At 38.0% G+C, this 13,243-nt stretch overlaps 1 protein-coding gene across 5 annotated transcripts in view; it reads right to left on the bottom strand.

The window, feature by feature from the left end:
* LOC582967 overlaps positions 1-13,243 on the bottom strand; it is a 72,205-nt gene that overhangs the window by 39,763 nt on the left and 19,199 nt on the right. For all 5 annotated transcript variants that reach the window (XM_030980817.1, XM_030980820.1, XM_030980821.1 and 2 more), the window contains exons 2-4: positions 6,425-6,592; positions 4,283-4,441; positions 749-876 (exon numbers count right to left, since the gene is read on the bottom strand). In XM_030980817.1, coding sequence (XP_030836677.1) covers positions 749-876; positions 4,283-4,441; positions 6,425-6,592 — 455 coding nt within the window. The remainder of the gene's footprint in view (positions 1-748; positions 877-4,282; positions 4,442-6,424; positions 6,593-13,243) is intronic.

Genomic DNA, 13,243 nt, shown 5'->3' with positions numbered 1-13,243 from the left:
TTGACACTCCCCGTGGAGTAAAAAAGAGGAGGAACATTGCCAAACTGTGAATCAAGTTCCTTTTCATCTGCTTAAAGCTAGAAGGGCATTAACTCACACACTTTCAAATAGAGCTAATGCCACTCTCAGAAACGGTTTATTCCCATATGGTCTACACTCAGACCATCTACTACTCATATGGTCTAATAATCATTTAATCATGACTTTGGTGAATATTAGATGAAATTTGCATTAGAAAAACTGGGAATTAGACTAAATAAATTAACCATAGACCAAATCGCTACTAGACTAATTGGATTAGACCAAATGCATATTAGCCTGACTGGTCATTAGACCAAATGATAAGAAGACAAAAGATTATTAGATCATGTGGATAGTAGACGGGCTGGGTGTAGGCAATATGGGAATAGACCAATTGGGTAGTAGACAAACTGATTGTAGACCAAACGACAATTCACCTTAGAAACAGACATCATACAAGGAGGGATGTCAAGGGTTTGAGAAAGGACCGATGGTTAGGAGTACAGTATAAGTTTAATAAAATGATGCAACGTCTAGAAGATTCCCAACAAAGCTGTCCAATAAAACCTGGCATTCAAACTTTTCAAAGCAACAACAGCGGCGAAATACAAAGAAATGTCAATTCCTCCGTAGTGCACAGGCACATTCGCATCTGAATCTTTTAAATGAGGAAGATTGGGGGAGGGTTAGGTGGGAAACGATGAAATGTCAAATAAACTTTTCTCACCTTCCGTTATCACGTCCGACACCCCAGACCCTGATGCTGCATACGTGCTGCGAGTTGAGGACGGTCGAGTCGTTGGGATCCGTGAGCTTCAGGTACTCATCCTCTAACACCATGTACATGTCTTTACCCTAGGGGAGAAGATAAATAAGATAGGGGATGGAATTAGAAATGATGGAATGAAGGAATAAAAGAGTGAGTGAAGGAATGAATGGCAATGTAAAAGAAAAGATGATGGTGGAGTTGTTGGGGTCCGTGAGCTTCAGGTACTCATCCTCTAACATCATGTACATGTCTTTACCCTGGTGGGGGGGGGGGGGAGATAAATAAGATAGGAAAGGAATTAGAAATTATAGAATGAAGGAATAAAAGATAGAATGAAGAAATAAAAGAGAGAATGAAGGAACGAATAACAATACAAAAAACAGGATGATCCTGGCAGAGTTGTTAGGGTCTGAAAGCTTCATGTACGCATCCTCTAACACAAGGTACATCTGATTAATCTTTGGTAAGATAAAAACAAGTTTGTGTGAGATGAGCAATGATGGAATGATAGTAAATAAATGACCAAGTGAACGAATGAATAAATACATCCATCCTATCTTGAAGTGGAGGAAGAAGTAACTTGCATGTATTATGGGAATATTAATGATGGAATGAAGAGATGAATGAATAAATCCCTCTAGCACTGTATCCCTACCCCAGCAGATTATAACAAGATTAATATATAAGGTAATGAAGGAAGGATCGAATGGAGTGACAAATGATTGAATGAAGAGATGAATGAATAAATCCCTCAAGCATTATATTCTTACCCTTGCAGATTATAACAAGGTAGATATGGCAAGGTAGATATGGCAATGATGGAGTGATGGAAGGATCGAATGGAGTGAACAAATGATTGAATGAACATATGAATGAAATCCCTCTAGCACCATATCCTTGCCCTATCAGATTATAACAAGGTAGATAAGGTCATGATGGAAGGATCAAAGGAAGGAATGATGGAATGATAGAAGGATGGAAGGATAGAAGGATGGATGGAGTGATGGAAGGATCAAGTGAAGAGGATGAATGATTGAATGAACAAACTTACAATCAATGATTGAATCTCTCAAGCATCCTAACTCTAGGGAAACAAGAAGGTAGACATGGGATGGATAGATGGGATGTACTGATGCAATAAACCGTGATTGAATGAGTGGCTGAATGAATGAATGAATGAATGAATGGATGGATGGATGGACGGATGGATGGATAACTAAGTGGATAACATGAATGCGGAAATGATTGATGACAAATCTCTTGATGGATTAGGTGAATGCACTGACGTATTCACAACTGAGTGACAACCCAAATAACTAACCGCATGAATGACTGACTGAATAAATGAATGATTGAGTGAAAGGATGACAGAATCAATGAATTTAAAAACATAAATATATGAATAAGAATTAAAAATAAAAAGTCATCTATCAACAGATCTTTACAAGTATGCATGATGCCACCTTTGTGATTGATGTGTGTTTGATGGATTGAAATCTAACCCTGATGTGAACTTGTTGATTAGAACTCATAAATCTTAGGTTCATGTGTCTCTAGCAACCCCCTTCCCCAACACCTCTTCCTCTTCAGTCTCTATTCAAGTTCTTTTATTTTGTTTTCAGAATGTCCTATTTATATTTCTTCCACATTCCCATCTTGTTTTTGTGCTTTCCTAATCCCTGGAGATTTGTGAGGAAATCTTTGTGATTACACCAATCCAGTTCTTTTATTTTGCTTTCAGAATTTCCTGTTCATATTTCTTCACAATTATGTCTTGTCTTGTGCTTCACAAATTCCCTGGAGATTTGTGAAGAAATCATTGTGATTACACCAATCTCTTCACTGCCTCTGTGCCTCTCACCCCCCCCCCCTTCCCCCCTTCCCCCCTTCCCCCTACCACCTTTTGAATTCTATCTCTTTCAATATTCTTAAACACCATTCTTCGTTTTCATTTTCATTTTCTTATGTTTTTAATTCTTGCTTTATGCTTTCATGGAGTCCTAACCTCCTCTTCTCTATAAAAAAGAACAATGTTCAAATGAGCCTTTAAAGACTACTCTACAAACAGACATCTTTGCAGCCTACAGAAATTCAGTGTTATGTTGGGGCCAAATCTATTATTTCATAGCATAAAACTTTTGCATTATCCTACCACTCGCAAAATCTGTGAACATTTCAGGCATGCAAACAGTTATCGACTTCAAAGTAAACGTTTTTTTACGGCAGTCTTCGCATTCTGGCCTCATTTTCAAGTAATTCAGATCAAACTTAATCAAATCCGTCCAGTGATACCTCCTTCTCAAGGCTATAGGTCACCCCCTTCCCATCACCTTCTACAAGGATGTCTGCCATGTGCAATCACTGCTCACTAGTCCTTTACTAAGGCAGTCTCGTAAAAGTGGGGGGGGGGGGGGGGGGTGGGGGATACAGGTTGTTTGCACAGTAGAGTAACAGTTAGATCATGACCCTTCATAATAAAAATCAGTGTAAAATCTAGTTTTTGTCCAAAGGTTGTCGATCAGGAGCTCTTTGGGGATCTTTAAAGCTAAACTTTAGTACTGGTAATGCGATTGCATTGTGAAAGAAAAGGTGTGAAAGGATCAGAAACAGTTTATCATGTAGCATGTAAGTATTGGTGTGCACTGCAAGGTTCTGGAGTCATCAAAATCATAATAAATTTGACCGAGTCTTGGTAAAGTAACAAACACTCACATAGAAAGCTATATATGGGACAACACACATGGTGTCGGGGATGGTACTACCTTGGTTTCCTTGTCTTTCTATGCTCATTACTCAGCCAGTATACATTTTCTTCTAAAATTGTTTGGCACATGTCATTTATTTGTAATCTTGAACATTCAGTGTAAGTTTCGTTTGATTCTGTGAGAATTAATTTTTTTTTTTTACCAGTACTGGAGTTTATCTTTAAGTGAAAAGTGATTATGGGGATAAATTTCTTATTTCAATTCCTCTCAAAAGATGATTGGAAGCTCCCAATAGCTAAACGCATCTTTGGTCTTGTAAACTTTGTTATCATGCAACTGTAGAAATCACTTGTTTGTTTCTTTCTTACTTTAAATTGATCTCCTACCATATTATCAGTTTTCTTTGGAATTCTCATTCTTTGTCTTGACTTGAGGCTTTTTTTTGTTTATCCCATTCTCTTAATAGCTCCCTCTCATATGATCACTATTCTTAGTCTGCCTTTTCTCATTCTTTTGATACATTTCATTGCTAACCCTGTGCTGGTATAGATATATTGACTGCTATGAGAGGCATAGTTGTTTTTATAGGCTCAAGGGGACGTTACATAGCAGGATTGCCATTTCGACCAATCAGATAACTAAATTTATTCAACATACTAAAGAGAGATATATAATCTCTATTACATATATTATTTAATATTATTAAATAAGCAGGTGTCTCAGTCGACAAAAGCATCAGAAAAATATACATCAAAAGATACATTTGGTAGAATTTAAACATTCTTACCTCTCCCCAGATTCCGGCGGTGTCGCGGATGTCGTTCTTGCGGTAGGATAGCTGCCGTATGCAGTTATTGACGGCCAGGCTGCTCTTGCCCGGTGACAGGTCCGCGTCCTCCATCTCCACCCACCCCAGGGAGCGCACGTGGAACCGGATACCCCGGACCTGTCAGGTAGGATGAGAGAGGGAGAGAAGGAGACGGAGAGGGAGAGAGGGAGCAAAATGGAAGAGACAATCAATAGATGGTATCAATTTGGTTGGTAGAAGGTTGGTTGGTTTGCAAGGGCTATGGATGTCACATGGTGTACTTTGCAGATCTTGCATCGATGGTTGCATGGCACAAAGGTGCAACTGATAAAATGCAACACTGAATCAAAAGGGAAGTGAGAATTGGTGTCGGGTAGGTGAGCATTAATAAAAGAGTTCTAGATAGCTAGCAGAATAGATAGATGTTGATGGATCAAGAAAGGAAAGAGATATAGACAAAGATAGTAATTGAGAGAACATAAAGAAGAGAGAGGATAAAAATAGGGAGGATACAGAAACAAACTGGTAGAGAGACTTGGACAACCGGAGGGAAAGAGAGAAAAGAGAGAGAAGAGAGAGAGAGAGAGAGAGAGAGAGAGAAGGAGAGAGAGAGAGAGAGAGAGAGAGAAGGAGAGAGAGAGAGAGAGAGAGAGAGAGAGAGAGAGAAAGAGGGTGGAGGATTGACAAAGAAAGGAGACAGAGAAAAAGAGAGAGCAAAAGAAAGTGTGAGAAAGAAAGAAAGTGTGAGAAAGGAAGAAAGAGAGAATGAAAAGAGGGAGATACAGATTTACAGAGAGACAGAGAGTGAAAGAGAGAGAGCAAGAAAGAGAGAAAGAGAGAGAGAGAGAGAGCTGAGGAGACAGACCTAGATGCAATGTCCTTGAAAGAATGGTCCATACCACATTGAAATTACTAGATTAAAACGAATGTAAAGGTCATGTACAATGAACACGATACATCTAAGATCTCCAATGACATGAAAATGGAAAGTGAAACTACTAGATTGGTATACACAGACCACAACTGGGGTTCAAATTCCCGGTGAATGCTCTTAAAGTGCTGAATGTGCACGACAATTGTTACAAAGATGCAGATCAAATTATCACGTTTCCAAGATTTTCATACTCAATATTTCAAATTCATCCATTTTTCATGTCAAGTTCACTTCAAAACTATAAAAAAAATTGTCTCAAATTCTAAGAACATCACAATACTGATCAGAGAAATATAAAACACCCAAGAGAATTGTTGAAAAGATACTGATAAAATAACCATGCATCCCACTTTTTCCTAATAAATATACAAGTTGTAAGAACTAACTTTATCTCTTTTTAATTCAAGGCACCTTATCTTCCCCTTCAAAGAACATGACAAGACCAATCAAAGAAAAATCAGAAGGAAAGCTAATACGTAGAGACATCTGCCTTATCAAAAATATGCTGGCACCGGTTTTGGCAAAACCATAAGATATGTATAGCATTCTGTTTTCGAATTCTTTATCTTTAGGTCTATTCACACAAGCCAGGGTAAACCATGGCGGTTTGCTGCTTGGATTTTTTTAAAGCATACAGTACTTGATTTTTTAGTATCTTATAATACAGATAACAGAGTACGTGTTGGGCCTTTGTTGCGTGCAGGTACTTTTTATCATCCCTACTCGCCATTACTTTAGTGCATACACAAACAAAAACTGTTGCAGAATAAATATGTGAATGAGCTTTTGTTTTCAACTGAAATTCCTGAGTATTATACATTTCTTTCAATGTCGTCCTATATGCTTTAAAAAAGATTAATATATTAAAGTTGCAAACGTGAACAATAGCATCATCAAACAGCTTACAAAAGACTCTAACTCTCTAGTTATTCACTGCATCTCAGAATGACTAAAATGATTACAAAATGGGCATTACAAAGGAACAAACTAATACCATCATTAAATGTGAGCAAAAACAAAATTACATCACATCAAGGAGGTTTAGATGTATTCTACATTTTAAAAGTTTGAAGTTCATTGTCTGAAATGTTTCCTACAACATGGGCAGGGAGAGAGTTCCATGGACAGATGGACAGGAGTTGGAATGAAACTTCAGTCTAGGGTACATGTTCTATTTGATATCTTACATTCTGTTCTGACAGGAGCTTTGGTTCCTGGTCCTGTTTGGATGTGCTTGGTCCCAGTTTGAGGTTTGCATAGCGCAGTGTGGACTTCTGGAACTCCTTGAGATTCGGGTCCTGTTCCTGCTCCGTGGTCCCATCCGTTGGGGATGACGAGCGACTGTGCTTTGGTTCCTGGAGAAATGAAGAAAAAGAAGAACAAAATAAAAAAATTGTTAAATATACTTTACTGGTAAGGATTATAAGTAATTAAAACTTGGTAGAACCATGGATTTTGATTAAGCTATGTCACAACTGCACACGCCCCAATCAGGCCGAGTATATACGGCATCTGCAAGAATCGTCAGCATTGAAGGAGGCAGATTATCTTGAAGAAGAAGAAGAATAAGAATATACAAAAAGATCTGAAGTTCAAAAAACCCTGTCTAATATCTGTTTCACTTGAGAAATCTAATTATGTGAAATTATCCCTATAAAAAAGTGCTGTGACTACACAGGGTATAAAGAGAATAGCTTTTGTTAACAAATTCCCTACCAAAATTTGCATTTCACTGTAAACATCAAACAGACATCTTTAAATATAAATGTGGTCGATGGCAATAAAATGTAGAAAATAAAGAGCTGCAGTTGCATCTAAAGTAGCATTTCACTTCATGAATAAGAAATCAATAGAAGATAATTAAATGAAACAATACTATTTGCATGGTTGTAACACAGTCTCAGACCACCTAACAATCCCATGCAGAATCAACATTGCTTATGCAGACAAAGAAGCTGCCTTTCGGAAGTATAATGTCAGACATCGAGCACAAATGAAGTGATTGAAAAGAAATAAACGTAACGAGGAAAAAAATACAGGTGGATAAAAAGAACAGAACACTCTCTTTTTCCAGCAAACAACTCTGAACCCACACAAACCTTTGAGGAAATACTATCTAGAATTGTCTGTGAGAGGGCAGCAGACATCATTATCCACCCAATCTCTGTCAATTATGTTAGGTGCTACCTGTGTCTCAACGAGGAAGCTCGTGAATTTTATCCACAGCCCACGTCCCAGACACTCACCTCTACTTTTCTACCTCCCATAATGCATTCTGTCTGCACGTACTTGGAAGCTGTTAGGATCTACCGCACACTGACAAGTAATGTTTCAAGGGGGCATATGCCTTCTACTTTTTGCTTAACAGCGACAGACACGAGTCTATCGCACATCAGAAGAAATAAAAGACATTGATCATTCTTTTTATCCTCACATCATTTTCCTTTCACAAACAGTGTTTTTTTTATAAGCATTCTAACTTAAGCATAACCCAGAAATTGGTTGTTGAATTTTACCGCCTAAAGCTAATTCTCATCCCTTTCAAGCCCCTGATAATTATTCATCATTGTTCTAAAAAATGTAGTAATCAGTGCTATAAATCTACAGCCACTCTAATCATTTTTCCCAGGTCACTTCAAAAGGCGGAATTCTGCTTTGATTCAGGGCAGATTAGCTGAATAACTTAAAGCAATACTAATCCATTACTCACAACAGTCATGTACTCTAAAACCTTATGTTGACATTTACAAGGAAAGAGGAATGATATATCATTTCAAAATGTATATCTCTCACTCTTTACATTGGTGGGTCCGTCATTGCAAAGATTGTATCCAGCATAATAAAAGTGAACAATCTACCATTACAAAAAAGGAGTTATTCCTCGATCCTTTAAAATGATGATTCATTGCTTTAGTGTCATTCGGTGTATGATGGGTAGAATTAGCCTAGAAAATTCTATGAATATTGGCTTATAAATTAGGGTAAAAATGCAGACAAACAACTCATTAGGACTAATTTATGCACGGATTATCATTGACTATCCACGATATCAATCACGCCACATGCTGCTGGTAAAAATTAGAGACGCGAGGGAATTAACTCACATACTCTAACTTAGAATTAATGCACTCGCGGCTCCAAAAAGACAGTTTCTTCAATTTTAAAATTTGCAAGAGTGTGAAAAGCAGTACATATTAGGCGGTGTCACACAGAAAAATCCCTTGAAAAATCCCTTAAAAAATCCTTTCAGGGGACAATTTTTCTTGCTTCGTTAGAGGATTTTTAACAGAATAATTGATGACAGACAGCCATTAAGAGGATAACTAAAATCCAGATTTTTGGCCTCTGTGTGACACCGCCTATTATTGAATGTTGTAATCCATGAGTCGATTTCTGCATAGCTTCATTATAATACATACCCCTGGGTACATTTCAAGCTGTAATTTACAAGTGAAATGTTCACATTACCAGCAGCCAGACGCAATATGCAGGTTAGCGAATGTACGCAAGGGTAGAAAAGTTGCCAGTGTGATCAAACCCTAGCGAATTGGAGATGTCCATGAAATAATATATGTGGGTCAACAAATATGTGTATCATCTGATCTTGCCAGGGTATACATTACAAGCATCGAGTCCTCAGATGACGGCTTTCCATATTTCCAGACACACCGTTCCGCTCTTTAAACAGGGCTGAAAGTCTATGGCAGAGTTTTTTAATTGAAATCAAGTTTGGAAGAAGCCAGGGGGAAGTTTGAGATTTTTCCGGGGTACATATCTCTCAGCTTACACGATGCAAACTCTCCATCTCCTTCTACCAATGTGGCCGGAGGTTGGGAGGATGAGGAAGAAATCCACCGCAGGGCCAAATGAATTTGGGTCAGACTCATCCAAATCTCCAGACAAAATACACCTCGGGTGAGCTCTAAACTTGACATTATTAAAATCAACATTCAAGCTGCTTATTAAGAGCTTGGTAGATGTATCAAGTTTCATTTTTATTGCAGCGTGAGGTAACACAGTTTATGATTTTTAATAAGAGAAGAATGAGCAGAACAGAAAAAGTAAAATTCCTGGAAGAAAATGATCACAATGATCGATCTATTTCTGGATCAAGATGTAAGGAGTTACCTTTTTAAAATAAAAGAATGAAAATATCATTTAAAAATTGGTAGCAACAGAAGTAAAGAGCTAGATTGGCCCAAAACGGATTATTAATATAATAATATGCAGGATTACAAAAACAATCTAATGTATGTTCCTACTTCCTTATAAAATATAAATTATTATATCAATTAGCCTTGCTGTCTATGCATATTATACTGTACACCAAACCCGCTTTCTAAACGACTACGCGATTAAGGAATAATTAACAGTTGACTCATGATGCACTCTCTGTATGCTGAACCCATATCAACACACCATGTGCACCATCTCTACTGTAAATGCATCATCTCCGGTATCGTCATGACAACAGACCAGACATCAAGTAAACAATCATCCGCCGACCTCCCTTTATGCCTAAAGCTCCCCTCTGCCTTGATCCTGCGCTCCCTGTACTTTTCTCACCTTTCTTCCTCATTAACAATTCCAAATAAATGGGTGACTCATGAGGGTACATCATCACAAAATGGCATTGGGAAAAAAGTAATTTGTAATTACCAAATCCTCATGACAAAACCCCTCGTGTTTACAATGGCTATAAACAACGAGCCTTGATAGAAACATGTCAACAGGTAGCTATCGTCGCAGACATGACCTCGAGGTTGCTTTCATCAGGAAGTTGAGGAACTGACTAATCCGTGAAAAGATAATGAAACATATCATAAGCCACCTAATGTGCAATAACAAAATTAATCAGAGGAGATATAAATTGTTAATAGGTGATATGTTTGTTGATAGCATTCCATTGAAAATGCTTCAATAATGACAGCCGTATCTTATATTTATATTGCATATGACATGCATATTTCTACCGCTTCCATTTTTTTTGCAGCATACTGAAAATCCTGAAAATCTGAATGCACATTGTAATGCCAGGTTAAACCAAAGCATGTAACAATTCTTTGCAATATAGAGTGCTGCAATATACATACCGGTAATCTGAAAAAGCTTTTATAGATTGGTCATCTTCATAGAGCAAGAAATATTCCCATGAGTTAATAAAAAGAAATCGCAATCTGCAGCACATAACAGCCAAGACAAGTAGACCTTCGATGAAATTATCTTCTTTGACACACCAAATTCCATAATTTTCTTGACACTGTTTAGGCGAGAAAACCCACTTCCTGGAGACACAATTACGGCTAGACTCAGTGAGGGAGACCCACAGGATAACATCTTAGTACCTCTACTATTTCCCCTGTATTGATGGCCTAATTAAAATGTATATTAGGGTGTTTTTAGAGACACTGGCTGATCCCCAAAGTGTGGGCTTAGAGGAATCTCAAGCCGAGAGAGACTGAAATATGAATTGATTAGATGCATTAAAGAGAACATACAAAATGAGGCTAATTACCTTCCCCTCATTTCTCATATATTTTGGTAATTAGACCAATCTTTTTCCTATACATTTTTCAAAAGGCAAAAATGTTCGTGATGAGATGGTGAAGTCACATCCACAGAAGCTTAAAGGATGATGTTCAGTATTTGGAGGACTAGTACGGATTACTCACATCCATTGGGGTTACAACAAAACAAACCAATTGATGTATAACATTGTCAAACACACGTAATTGCATTTTTCAGGGTATATGCTCATAACAACTAAACCAAACGAACAAAATTTACAGATAATATCTGCACAGAGCCAAAAGGGCATTAAATCTGTGTTAAGGTATAACGCCGTTCTGACTTGAAACAGACGATAATATCAAACCAAAACATATCCCCAACAACATGATCACCCATAGAAAAACAAGCACACCATTGGCATTGCATTGTGAGATGGATGACAATGTTCGTTCGCCGTTGACTGCATGTAAAGGTCACACGACTCTCCGTACATCGCATCTGTCAGTAAGGTTCTCTACCAAACAACATGAATGTCTGTCTGGTATGCAAGCCAGGTCTTCTGCTTGCATACCGGAAATGTTCATTCAGAGTGGAAAGGTACACCCCTGGAATTCAACAGTGGGAGAGAGAAAAAAAGAGAGAGAGAGAGAGAGAGAGAGAGAGAGAGACAACAGGCCTGTCCTCATCAGCCCAAGTTGGCCAAATAGCCCGCTATTTCTGAACCGGGAAATTAGCCAGATCACGAAATAGCAGGCTATTTGCTTGGGCAATCTTCCCAAGACATCTTGGGCTAGTTTGCAAAATAGCCTGCTATTTGTGGTCCTTCTTCACTAGCTCGCAGACTCAAGAAGATTTCTCGATTACGGTATGTGCATTAATTGTTAGCTCGAAGGGTCCATCTTGCACTATGCATGCACGAACACTGAGCTAATTTCTTGAGCTCAAGTTTTGCGCCGATGAAGACGTGATTTGTTACTATGGGCTAATTTCCAGGATCACAAAATAGCAGGCTATTTGTTTGGCCAACTTGGGCTGATGAGGACAGACCTAACATGAATACAGACCTAACATGACTGCAGCCTGTTCAACAAACCTTGACCAAGTTTTCTTTTCATCATTGTGTTTGAAATACAAGCAATGGTGTGGGTATTGAATAGCACAGGCCAAGGTGTTACAGCAAAATGGGAAGAGGGTTGGCTATTCCAAATTAAACTCTATGGAAACAAATTAACTATACTCAAAGTGAGAAAATCATGGTAGAATACTTATCCACGTATATCGCAGCCCTCAACAAGTCAAATTTGATCATTGAGTATTATATTCTTGATAGCGATATTTGACTGGTGGAAGCTTTTTTTTTCTTAACTATACAATTAAAATACATACATATCATATAATGATAACACAATTCAAAATGCATAATGTGTTATGATTACACATGTAAAAGCAATTGCATAATTTATGAGGGAGAGAATGAGAGAAAATGAAGGGGAAAGAGAGAGAGAGAAAGATAGGATAAGTTGGATAGAGGGAGAAATAGAATGAGACAGAAAGTGAGGTAGAAAGAGAAAAAAAGCAAATGTGAGATAGATAGATAATAATAGAGAGAAAAAGAGGGAGAGGGATTCACAAGATAACCATACCTATAATACTATTCATTTTTTCATTATACTATTGTCTTTTTGCAATTACTAATTCGAGGAAGTACTTTAAATGAGTTTATTGTAACAAGTATATCCACCTGTTTTCACCGCATAACCCCGGCTAACAATAACCTGAGCTCCGAAGCCAATAAATCTCTAACCTCACTCAATAATTCACCATAATATGAGCCACGGCTGCAGGAAGCTAGCCTTTGTTTGGACCACGCGTACGAACATACACCACCTCATAGAATATTCATAAACCAGGAGCAGACAAGGCAGGCAAAAGGAATGGAAATTTGGAGAGGAGTTTCATGTGTCGGCTTTCCCTGTTGTCAGCCTAAACATCTTCAACAGAAGACCGATCATCTTGAAACTGTAGACACCAGTGACCCCGTGGGGGAGGGGGGGGGGGGGTTTGCTATACAAATATCCATAGTCAGGTAATAGCATCAGCAACTTGTATTGCAGCTTCCTCTCTCTTTAAATTTTGCATGTGTCTTCAGCTCTTGTAGTGCCCCCAAGTTTATAAATACTTTATCACAAATTTGGTTGTATGTACAAAGTTTTCAATCAGAGTAACTCTCTTCTTTGTTGTTTTAATACTTGACACAGCATTCCAATGGTCCAACTTTACAAATCACATCCGTTTTTAAATTTGCAAGACAAAAGTCTAGCTTTACATTACAGATATAAAACATAATTAGCTTGTCTTAAACTGCCTACGGCAGCTATAAGTGTTCAATTCATAAATACAAAATAATCTGTGATTGATGTTTAACAGGGCGAGTTGAGGACTCGTGCGAGTGAACATCATTGATCTACCCCTGCCACAAGCCCCTCATTAGCATG

This window comes from Strongylocentrotus purpuratus, unplaced genomic scaffold (genome assembly GCF_000002235.5).
Source record: "Strongylocentrotus purpuratus isolate Spur 01 unplaced genomic scaffold, Spur_5.0 spur5_scaffold_11, whole genome shotgun sequence".
Lineage (NCBI taxonomy): Eukaryota > Metazoa > Echinodermata > Echinoidea > Camarodonta > Strongylocentrotidae > Strongylocentrotus > Strongylocentrotus purpuratus.
The sequence above is the reverse complement of the archived record's forward strand: the minus strand, read 5'-3'. Positions and strand labels throughout refer to the sequence as shown.